Below are 11,753 nucleotides of genomic sequence, written 5' to 3' on the forward strand. Positions count from 1 at the left end.
CGGGGCCAGGCACCTCGTGACCGGGCGGGGCGGGGCCTGGCGCCCACGTGACGCGGGCGAGCCGGCCCCCCCACCCCAGCCACCGCCATGGGCCCCGGGCCGGTCTGCTGGGCGCTGCTCGCCCTGGGGCTCTGCTGCGCGCACCGGGCGCGCCCTCGCCACGTGCTGCTGATCGTGGGTGAGTGCGCGCCCGCACCCCGCCGCCCGCGTCGCCCCGCGTTGGCCCGGGTGCCCCTCACTGCCATCCCTCCCCGTCCCCCCTCTGGCAGCCTCGGGTCTGCAGGGGTCGCCCCGGCATTCGGCACCCCGCCCCTGCCGCCAGCCCTGACCCTGCACCCTCTCCGGTGCCCAGAGCCCAACCTCGGGAGGCCCGCCGCTTTCCAGAAGTCAGGGTCCACAGACCCCAGAGGGGAAGCCAGGAGAGGGGCTGGTGGTACCCAAGTCCCCAGAGGCCAGCCAGAGTGTCCTGGGGCTCTGGTCGCCTTCCCAGCGCTTTCTCAGACCCCCAGGGCTCTGGGGGTCAGCTCTGCCCCCCACCGCAGCCTGCCTGCCTCTCAGCCCCCGCCCCGCCCCTCCCAGAAACTCCGGGCTTCTCCAGCGCCTGCTGTTCACGAGACTTCCTGTTTGGGTGACCAGCCAGGCTGTCGCAAGGCAACCTCTTCTTTCCTCTTTTTATGGGGTCTGGCCCTGTGCCACGGTCACTCTTTCTGATTAACTTTGTGGTCTGTGGCCAGGCTCATTGTAATGTGACCAGCTCTCCACTGGGGGGCTCCCATCAACTCCCCGCCCACGGACACCAGTGGGAAATCACATCCACGCACTGCCTCACCAGGCCTGCCCCCTGACGTGCCCACCCGAGTTCACGCCCACCCGACTTCCATGCCTGCTAACATGCTCATCTGGTGGTCACACATGCCACTCGGGCATCATGCCTGCTGAATAGAACGCCGTGCAGGTGCGATGCCCACCCCGGGGGCACGCCCACCTGAGCATCACTGGCCCAGGCCACTGCGGCGGGACCCAGTCTTCTTCCCTCCCGCCCGTGACTCCTCCTGAGCCAGCCCCCGTGTCCTGTGTCCCCACCTTCTCAGCGGACGACGGAGGCTTTGAGAGTGGCGCTTACAACAACAGCGCCATCGCCACCCCCCACCTGGACGCCTTGGCCCGGCGCAGCCTGGTCTTCCGCAACGCCTTCACCTCTGTCAGCAGCTGCTCACCCAGCCGGGCCAGCCTCCTCACCGGCCTGCCCCAGGTGAGGCGCCGGGCGCAGGGCAGGGCCCCTCCCTGGCCCCCACCCCTGCCCCAGATGTGCTTCCATCCCCCACGCCCCACGCCCCCCGAGGCTGAGGCTGCAGGTGGGAGCCTCCGTGGACGGGGGTCTGTGGCCTAGCACAGACCCCTCCCGAAAAGCTGATGAGACACTGCGCCGCGGGCTGCAGGCTGCAGCCACGAGGGAGCTTTTCCTTACCAGTTGATGGCCTTCTGGTCGGAGTTGGTAACAGGGCAGACTGTCTGGCGCTGTAAACAGGCGGCCGGTGGAGAGGCCTCAGCCGCCTTCACTCCACGGCGGTGCTTGTTCAGGGGGATTGGGAAGAACAGATGAGCAAAGAGGAGGAAGTGAAAGGCACCCCCAGTTCCGGTGCACACCTGTCTCCCAGTCTTGTGTCTCCTGCCCATGTCCCTTGGGAGGGACCTGTTGTGGGGCGAGGAGCACGAGGGTGCTGGCCCCTGAGGCCCGGGTGATGAGAGGGTGAGCAGGAGCGGGGCTCCGGGGGGCCCACCTGCTCACGGTGCCCTGCCTGCAGCATCAGAACGGCATGTATGGCCTGCACCAGGACGTCCACCACTTCAGCTCCTTCCCCGGGGTGCGGAGCCTGCCGCTGCTGCTGAGCCAAGCTGCCATCCGCACAGGTGAGGGCTTGGTGCCCGTGCCCCAGTGGCAGGGTGTGGGGCCGTGGCAGGTGTGGGGCTGTGTGGCAGGTGTGGGGCTGTGTGGCAGGTGCGGGGCCGTGGCAGGTGTGGGGCTGTGTGGCAGGTGTGGAGCCGTGTGGCAGGTGTGGAGCCGTGGCAGGGTGTGGGGCTGTGTGGCAGGTGTGGGGCTGTGTGGCAGGGTGTGGGGCTGTGTGGCAGGTGTGGGGCTGTGTGGCAGGTGTGGAGCCGTGGCAGGGTGTGGGGCTGTGTGGCAGGTGTGGGGCTGTGTGGCAGGTGCGGGGCCGTGGCAGGGTGCGGGCTGTGTGGCAGGGTGCGGGGCTGTGTGGCAGGTGTAGGGCCGTGGCAGGGTGCGGGCTGTGTGGCAGGTGTGGGGCCGTGGCAGGTGCGGGGCTGTGTGGCAGGGTGCGGGGCTGTGTGGCAGGTGTGGGGCTGTGTGGCAGGTGTGGGGCCGTGGCAGGGTGCGGGCTGTGTGGCATAAGAGGAAGCAGAGGTCTTGGAAAGGGCTCCGGACAGGCCTCTCCCCCTCCAGGCATCATCGGGAAGAAGCACGTGGGGCCGGAGACGGTGTTCCCCTTCGACTTCGCGCACACAGAGGAGAACGAGTCTGTCCTGCAGGTGGGGCGGAACATCACTAGAATTAAGCTGCTGGTCCGGAAGTTCCTGCAGACCAGGGACGACAGGTGCGGGGCCCCTGCCCCCTTACCCTCCCTCCCTCGGCAGACCTCTGGGCAGTTAACGTGGGACGCACGTCCAGCATCTTCCTTTGGGGTTCCCTAGACGTGGAGCGGGGTAGGGGAGAAGGTTCCAGACGCTCAAGTTAATCTTGTTGGAGGAAGAGGGGGCATGGGGAAACTGAGGCAGTGAGGCTCGCGGAAGACTTGCAGAGACGGGGGGCAGGCAACGCCAAGGGTGTCCTTCCTGAGGGCTGGGGCTCCCTGTGCAGGCCCTTCTTCCTGTACGTGGCCTTCCACGACCCCCACCGCTGCGGGCACTCCCAGCCGCAGTACGGGCCCTTCTGCGAGAAGTTCGGCAACGGAGAAAGCGGCATGGGGCGCATCCCAGACTGGACCCCGCAGATCTACGGCCCGCAGGATGTGCAGGTAGGGCCCCTCCCGGGAACCGCAGCCCTGGCCCCAGGGGTGGGACTTAGCTCGGAAGAGGTGGCCCTTTGCTCACGGACCCGAGTCCCGTCTGGGGCCTGCAGGGGGCAGTGTGAAGAGGTGATGATGTATTCGCAATCGTGGGTTGGGGGCCAACCCTCTCACATGAGGATTTCAGGCTCCGGGTGGATCCCAGCACCTCCACCTTCCACCCTAATTCAAGGGCTGGACACTCGTTCTCCTGGCCCCGTTCTGACTTGGACTCCCCACCCCCTGCCCTCAGGTGCCTTACTTCGTCCCCGACACCCCGGCAGCCCGGGCTGACCTGGCCGCTCAGTACACCACCATCGGCCGCATGGACCAAGGTGGGTCCGGAGCCCCGGCGTGGGGTGTGCCGCAGCTTGGACAGGGTCTGAAATTGGTGGGCAGGGCCATGTCCCCCCCGGGAGAGCTCCTCTTTGCCTCCTGCTTTTGGGGGCCCCAGGACCTCTGGGCTCAGGGCTGCATCACAGTCTCTGCCTTCAGTATGTGGCCTCTCTTCTCTCCTTACCCCTTGTCATCGGGTTCTGGGTCCACCTGGGCACTTCATAACAACCTCATCTCGAGATCAGGGACAGTCACACCTGCTGAACCCCCTTTCCAAATAGGGTCGCATCCAGGGTTCCAGGTGGACATACGCTTTCGGGGGGACCACCTTTCTACCCACTACAGGACATTGGCACATCTCCCTGCTGGTGCCGTCAGTTCACAGTGACCTGGGAAGGGGGTGTAGGTGGACTCCTGTGTCCTGCCCCTGCCCAGGACTGTCCGTTAGTTCCACGGGGCTGCCGGGGTGTCAGAGAACGCAGGAGGCAGGGTATGGCGGCTGGCAGGTGTGTGGGGTGGCACGGAGGTGCTGAGGGATGGCGGCGTCCCCGGAGGGAGGGCTCAGGCGAAGGCCCTGCAGGGCCTGCTCCAGGATGGGGACCGGGCGGGGTGTGGGGCCGGAGGCCCAGGCTGGTGGGAAGGACCTCGGGGTCCAGCAGCCGGATGCGGGAGGAATTAGCGCCCATTCTCACCTCCGGCTGTGGTGGCTGAGCTCCGTTACCCTTCCCCCGCAGGGATCGGACTCGTGCTCCAGGAGCTGCAGGGAGCCGGCGTCCTGAATGACACCCTGGTGATCTTCACCTCGGACAACGGCATCCCCTTCCCCAGCGGCAGGACCAACCTGTACTGGCCGGGCGTGGCGGAGCCCCTGCTGGTGTCGTCCCCAGAGCACCGGAAACGCTGGGGCCAGGTCAGCGAGGCCTACGTGAGCCTGCTAGGTATGCGGCTGTGTCCCGGGGAAGGGGATGGGGTGGCGGGACCACCAAGTCCTGAAGCGCCGCACCCGCTACCTCAGGTGTTTCCACTCGACCTGGGTGTGGAAGGGACCCCGTCGGACGTAATGAGGCTCACCCACAGCGCCTGACTCAGTAGATCTGGGGTGGGGCCTGAGAATCTGCATTTATGAGAAGTTCCCGGGTGATGCTGCTGCTGTAACCCCCGGGGCCCGGCTTCGAGGAGTCAGGCAGTAGCGGGCCCTGGCGCCCCAGGGCCCATGTCTCCCTGTGGCCCGAAAGCATCCGTGGGGACTCTGACCACAGTGCAGAACTGGTCTGAGGTCACCCGAGGCGTGGTGGTCAGGGCAGGCGCAGGGACGGCTGTCGGGCCCACGGGACTCCTCCCTTTTGGTGACGTGAGGTGTGAGGTGGCCCACCAGCTTTCAGAGCGGCCTGGCTCGGGCCCGCGGGCCGGCCTTGCCCCGCACGGCCATGCTGACGCCGCCCCCTCCGCAGACCTCACGCCCACCGTCCTGGACTGGTTCTCCATCCCGTACCCCCGCTACGCCATCTTCGGCTCGAAGCCCGTGCAGCTCACCGGCCGCTCCCTGCTGCCGGCGCTGGAGGCGGAGCCCCCGTGGGCCACCGTCTTCGGCAGCCAGAGCCACCACGAGGTCACCATGTTCTACCCCATGCGCTCCGTGCAGCGCGGGGACGTCCGCCTGGTGCACAACCTGCACTTCAAGATGCCCTTCCCCATCGACCAGGACGTCTATGTTGCGCCTACTTTCCAGGACCTCCTGAACCGCACTGTGGCCGGCCAGCCCACCGGCTGGTACAAGGACCTGCACCACTACTACTACCGGGAGCGCTGGGAGCTCTATGACCGCAGCCGGGACCCCCGCGAGGCCCGGAACCTGGCCGCCGACCCGCGCTATGCCCAGGTGCTGGGCCTGCTCCGCGCCCAGCTGGCCAAGTGGCAGTGGGAGACGCACGACCCCTGGGTGTGTGCCCCCGACGGGGTCCTGGAGGAGAAGCTCTGGCCCCAGTGCCGCCCTCTGCACAACGAGCTGTGAGTGCCCCAGGCACGTGCCCCCCGACCTGGTCCTCGCGCCCACCCTGCCGAACCAGGGCACAGCCAGCCCCGGGCACGGGGCCCACAGCCCTTCCTCTGCGCCCGTCTGAGGAGGGCTCTCCTGATGCGGGCCTCATCCCCCCTCTGCCTGGGGGGACCGGAGGGGAGGGTGTGTGCCCTCCCACGTGGGACGTTGTGCTTCTGTCTGAGCCGTGTCCCAGCACAGGCATTCCAGGGGACCTAGCACAGGGCAGGGTCCCAGCCCACGACAGGGGAGACATGGTCTGGCACGGAGTCTTGTGTTCTCAGCTGGGACCTGGGCTTGAGAACCTCTTTCTCCGGAAGCCACAGATGTCCTGTGCCCTTCCCGTGAGAGACAGGGCATCCACGTGCCAAACCCCACTCTGGGAGCGCAGAATTGACTTTATCCATCTCTGGTTCTGAAATCACTTTTGAGTGTCCCACGGTCAAGTTCCTAACCCCCCAGGCTGGGTTTCCGCGGGGCCCCCAATCCAAGCAGGCTCCCCAGGACAGGTTTGGCCTGTGGCGCTCCGCCCTGTTGGACGCCCGGGATGAGACCCGTCCTCAGTCCACGTGGGCGCTGCTCCAGGACCGCTCTGGCCCCGCCCCGCCCGTGAGGAGCAGAGGCTGTGCCTGGGAGACCCTCCCTCCCGCCAACTCCGTCCTGGGGTGTAGGGCAGAGAGCCACGGGCCAGGGCGCTATGAAGGTTCATTTCAGTAAAACACACCGAAGTCCATCTCTGAACTTGTTTATGACAATGCAGCCTGCATCCCAGACTAACTTTCTGGGCACTCAGACTCGGGGCCCTGCTGTCCAGTGACGTTCTTTCTGTCTGTGACAGTGGCAGGCCAAGCTGGTGGGAGGGGACCTGGGTCCTCTCCTGAGCCACATTGTCTCCAGGGCCTGGAGTGGAGTCCGGGTGGCCTGAGACCAGGCTGGGGTGGGACGCGAGGTGCAGGGGGCAGTTCCTGGTCCTGGGAGCAGCCCAGCTGGGCACCCTTGAGGTCCTGGGCAGGCTTGGCGGCCACCAGGCACAGACCCACCGAAAAGACTTTCCTCCTCCCGGAGTCATTTACTGGTGAACGGTCTCCAGACGTCGGGGCGGGGGGAGTTGGCCAGGACTGCAGAGCAGGGGGGCGTGTGCTCTGCTCTGCGCAGCAGCACCATGACCCTGCGCCACCAGGCTGCGCCCTCCTGCTGCAGTGGGTTTGGGACGAGCCCTCTGACACTGAAATGCAAAACGAAGTGCAGTGGTCGGGTCAGACGGGCAGTTACCTGGGGACATCTGGGCCTCCGGCTCCGGAGGGTGCCAGAGACACCCCTCCATGGGAACGCTCTCGGGTGTCTGGTTCAGACCATGCCAAGCCCTGGGGAGGTGAGATGGTTTGAATGCCCATCTGTGACCCGCACGTGGTGAGGGGAGCCGGCGGGGCCTGTATGGTGGGCACGCCAGAGCTGTCCCGCAAGGCCCGGGGCTCAGCAGGATGTGCAGGTCCCTGTGGCCCCGCGAGAGGACTCGGGCATCAGTATGGGCTCTGCTCTGTCCACACGACCTTCTTCTGCTCGTCGGAGACAGCGAAGCGGACACAGCTGAGCAGGGTGTCCAGGTCGCTCCAGCCGTCTGGGGCCAGGCTGCAGCAGGGGCAGGGCGCCTTGTCCAGCTCGCCCTCCTCCTGCCTGCTGGCATCCAGGAGCTGCTCCTCCGAGGTGCCCAGCCGCTGCAGGGCCTTCCTGCCGGACCAGAGACGGGCGGGGCAGACTCAGGGGAAGCAGCGCCTCGCTGCCCCCCTCCCCCTGGGATCCTAGCAGACCAAACCCCTGGATGCAGGCTGCCCGGGGCAGAACCCCAGGGAGCTGACCCCACCCCCGGGATCCGAGCAGACCAAACCCCTGGATGCAGGCTGTGCCTCCCCCCCGGGATCCAAGCAGACCAAACCCCTGGATGCAGGCAGTCAGCTTCAGGGGTCCTTGAAGAGACATGGCCCAGGTGATGGGCCAGGCGTCTATTAACCCCCTTAGGTGTGAAATTACACAGGGTGCAGGACCTCTGGGTTTGTTCCCAGGTGTGGTCCTCATGCACACGGGGGGCTGTTCCCTGTGTACCCCAGTGAACAGGTGGCCTTTTAGCAAATTAAGGCGGCTTCCAGGTTCGTGCTGTCCTCTGGGCTGATTCCCGGGGAGGGGGCGGCTGGACCCTTGTCCCAGACTTGTGGGGGACCGCCCCAGTGACCCTGCCAGGAAACCGCATCACATGCTCCGGAGGCCCGAGGGGCGCACCTACTTGAGCTTCCTGGCCGCCTTCTCGTTGACGGAGACCTGGACGATGATGGGGAAGATCTCCATCCCGTGCAGGGCGCGCACGCTGTCCAGCCGGACGTCCAGGAGCACGTGGATGTTCTGGGGGGAGGGAGGGGTCAGGAGTGACCCAGGGGACCGGGAGAGCTGCACCCACAGGCCAGGACCACGGAAGACGGAGCGAGCACCCGAATGCCCACGTGCCCAGGTGTCTGCGGTGCAGGCTTCTGCGTTTCCCCCACCTCGAGGGTGCTCCGCCGAGTGAAATGAGGCAGATGAAAACGGATGAAGCCCACGGCTTCACTCACACGTGGAACAAGATAGGCGTGAACAAACAAAACAAAAACTAAAGACAGATTGCTGGTCACCAGAGGAGAGGGTGGGGGAGGGGACACGGGGGAGGGGCAAACCTATGGTGATGATAGAAACTAGACTGGTGAACACCTGGTGTGTACAGACATCAGGTTACAATGTTGCACACCTGAAACCTGCATAATGTTATTAACAATGTTACCTCAGCCTAAAAACTGACCCTTGCCCTGGCCGGTGTGGCTCAGCGGTTAGAGGGTTGGCCCGTGGACCAGAGCTGCGAGTTCAATCCCGGTCAAGGGCATGTACCTCAGTTGCGCTTTGGTCCCCGGCCCTGGTGGGGGACTTGCAGGAGGCAAACAATCGATGTGTCTCTCTCACATCTATGTTTCTCTCTCCCTCCCTTTCACTCGCTCTAAAAATCAATGGAAAAATATTCTCAAGTGATTAATTGTTTTAAAAAACAGTAATTCTAACCCAGGCCGGTTTGGCTCAGCGGTTAGAGCATCGGCCTGTGGTCCGGAGAGACCCAGGTTCGGTTCCCGCTAAGGGTGCGTACCTCGGTTGCGGTTTGTCCCCGGCCCTGGTTGGGTCGTGCGGGTGGCAGCCACTCGATGTGTCCCTTTCACGTCGATGTTTCTCTCTCTCTTCCTCTCTCTCCCTCCCACTCTATCTGAACAAAAAATGGAAACATGTCCTCGGGTGAGAATAAAAAAATAAAAAACTAGTAATTCTAGTAACAAAAGAATGTTCGTCTGCGACTTTGCACTGGGCAGTGGAGACACTGCGCTGGGCCCCAGGGAGCCTCTGCAGGGGCTCAGCCCGGCGGGATGCGGCGGGAGGAGCAGGGCCCTGCCTGCGGCAGGCAGCTGGCCTGGCCCTTCGCATCCACCAAACGCTTCCTAGTTCACAGCGAGCTTCTTCCGTGTATCTGAGCCCTAGAACATGGGTGTTCATCTCACGTGCTCGCTGAGCAAATGCCACCAAACACCTCTGTCGAGGCAATAGGCTCCGGGAAGGTCACAGGACTCTACATGGTGAAGACAGGGCTTGGTCTTCCTGCCCCACCGGGGGTGTCCAGGGCCGGCAGGCCAGAGACCAGTGCCCCTCGGATGTCTGGCCAGTGTTTCCTGCCTGATCCCAGCACGCCCTCTGGAGACGGAGCTCCCAGCCCCCCAGCAGCCTGCCCTGGCCCCTACCTTCTCCATGAGGTGCTCGACGGCCGGGCGGGTCACGCAGTAGTGGCCACCGGAGGCCTCCCGCTCCTGGATGATGTCCCCTCTCTGGCTGGAGGCATCGTACTCCTCCTGGCTCAAATACTCTGAAGGTGACAGTGGACAGGGGTGTCACACACCCAGGGAGTCCCCACGCAGTGCACGGCGGAGGACCCCCCGGCTCGGGGGAGGCTCTTCTTACGGTGTCCTCTTAGTAAGCTGACCCTGCTCTCCCCACTCAGGAAGCCGTGCCCTGAGCCGTGGCACCCAGCAGTGCTCCTCAGTGCCAGGATGGGGCAGGCGGGAGGGAGGAAGATGAAGGAAGGATGGAGGGATGGACCAACACACAGATGTAATTAAGCCCTCCATCACTTCCCGAGCTCCAGACTTCCACACCACCTTATGCCACCTGAGACCCCTTAGGTCCCAGAAACCAGGGTTCTCGGGTGATTTTGCCCCAAGGGCACTGTGGATGTCTGGAGACATTCTGGCTGTCACCACTGGGGGGCAGGGGTGTGCTCCTGACATGGAGCAGGTGGAGGCCAGGGATGTCCCTCAACATCCTACAGGGCACGGAACAGCCCCAACCCGGTGCCAGAGTGCTCAGGCTGAGAGCCCGCCCTACACGACCCTGTGAGCACCCCGCCGGTGCCGTCCTCCTGAACATCTCCCGCAGACCTGTGTGCCCTCGCCTGGCCTCCCCTGTCCCTGGCGCCCAGCTGGCAGACAGCTCCCGGGTGAGTGACCCGCCCGCCCACGCCCCCCCCTCCAGCCGGGGAAGCGCCCTTGCTGCGTGGACTCGGGCAGACTCTGCGCCCGGACCCAGGGTGCCAACTGGCCGGTGTGTTTCCAGCACAGGCTTCTGGCAGGTGGGCAGTGCCCTTCGGTGCTTCCACCCCCAGGCAGGAGCCTGTGCCAGAAGTGACTGCTGGACGGGAGAGCGCCCCCATCCACGGCTACGCGCCCCAATCCACGCTGCCCACACCTCAGCACGGGGCCTCGCTTGGAAACAGCGTCTCCGCAGATGGGACCAGCTAAGATGAGGTGATACGGGGCTGGAGTGGCCTCACCAAGGACTGGGCCCTCACACGGTCATGTGAAGACAGGGACACGGGAGAAGGCCACGTGACACGGGGGCGGAGCCTGGAGGGATGCAGCCGCCGGAAGGGAAAGGAAGGCCCCTCCCCAGAGCCTCGGGAGGGGCGGCCTGAAGCACCCCTGGTCTCGGACTCCTGCTCTGGGGCCTGCAGATAATCTAGGGTGCTTTACCCCCGGTGTGCGGGGACCTGCTGCAGCAACCCCGGGAGCCACACGGTCACCTGCACGCTGCCTCCTGAAGGCCGTGAAGGGTTCTGCCAAGGCCCTGCCCCATGGCCAGGCGGCCCCGGTGAGAACGTACCTGCCGGGCATTTCTCAAACCCCTGGAGGAGGCACAGCTTCTCACTCAGGATCCTCCCAACCACCCTGGGCACGAAGAGCACGGGCCGGGGCCAGTGGGGCCTGCGGGGGTGCACCCGAGTGTAGGGCGCCAGGGTGATGCAGCGCTCGGCCCAGAAGCACCCGGGGGAGGCGTCTGCGGGGGAGAAGAGCCGTGAGTGGCCCTGCTGGCAGCTGTCCCGGCTGCTCACCAGCCCCGCCCCCAGCAGGGCCAGTGCTTTGCACCTGCCACAGTCCCCACGCGGACAGGAAAGGGGCCACGCCCACACCCCCCCGAGCAGCCCTGCTACCTGTCCACCACAGAGCCCCGTGGCTCCCCAGCCGTGGGGTGATCCCACCCGCCCTGCGTGACCCACAGAGAAGCCGGCCGCCCTCCTCCCAGGACCCTGTCCTCCCCTTGCTCCAGGCTCCGCCCCTCCCCTTGCTCCAGGCCCCGCCCCCCCAGTCAGGCTTCAGGCTGCTCTCCAAGCCCCCTTATATTATGCACCAAAAAACTTTCCAAGGAGGAAATAAACTCAGGTCGACTTAGCTTACTCTACATTCACTTCTGACCGTCTTTCTAGCTCGATTTGACCTGCACGGGGCGCGTGCTGTGCCGACCACCCTGTGCTGACCACCCTGTCCCGGCCACAGGCCCGCACGAGCACTCAGGAGTGACCGAGGTCGGCCGATCTGTGCCACCCTGTCATGGCCACAGGCCTGCACGAGCACTCAGGAGTGACCGAGGTCGGCCGATCTGTGCCACACTGTCACTGGCCTAAAGGGCCTGCAGTCGGCAGGACTGCACCGGTGGCTGTGCCTCTCATCGCACAGGTCTCAGGAGGAGACATTCAAGATGCCCAGCTCACCTGCTCTCCGGAAAGGCGCAGAGACCCAGGCACGGTCCCTACCCCACCAATCCTGGCCCAGCTGACTGCGGCACCCTGACCGAGCTGCCCAGCCTGCAGCCCCTCCCAGACCCTGCCCCGTGGAGCCAGCGGCCCCCCCAGCGCACCCGCCTCACCTCCCAGCCTGCTGGGGTCAGCCGGGGCCCCGTCGGAGGACGAACACAGCGAGCTGGCTCTGGCT

General features: G+C 65.4%; 1 protein-coding gene across 1 annotated transcript; it reads left to right on the top strand.

The window, feature by feature from the left end:
- Positions 1-87: 87 nt before the first annotated feature.
- On the top strand, positions 88-7,143 carry SGSH (N-sulfoglucosamine sulfohydrolase). The gene is made up of 8 exons (XM_036268320.1): positions 88-178; positions 1,092-1,252; positions 1,806-1,911; positions 2,462-2,612; positions 2,876-3,032; positions 3,316-3,397; positions 4,133-4,336; positions 4,850-7,143. Exons 1-8 carry the CDS (start codon positions 88-90, stop codon positions 5,407-5,409), a joined length of 1,512 nt encoding a protein of 503 aa, XP_036124213.1. The 3' UTR covers positions 5,410-7,143.
- Positions 7,144-11,753: the final 4,610 nt, after the last annotated feature.

The sequence above is a fragment of the Molossus molossus genome, unplaced genomic scaffold (genome assembly GCF_014108415.1).
Source record: "Molossus molossus isolate mMolMol1 unplaced genomic scaffold, mMolMol1.p scaffold_m16_p_19, whole genome shotgun sequence".
Taxonomy (NCBI): domain Eukaryota; kingdom Metazoa; phylum Chordata; class Mammalia; order Chiroptera; family Molossidae; genus Molossus; species Molossus molossus.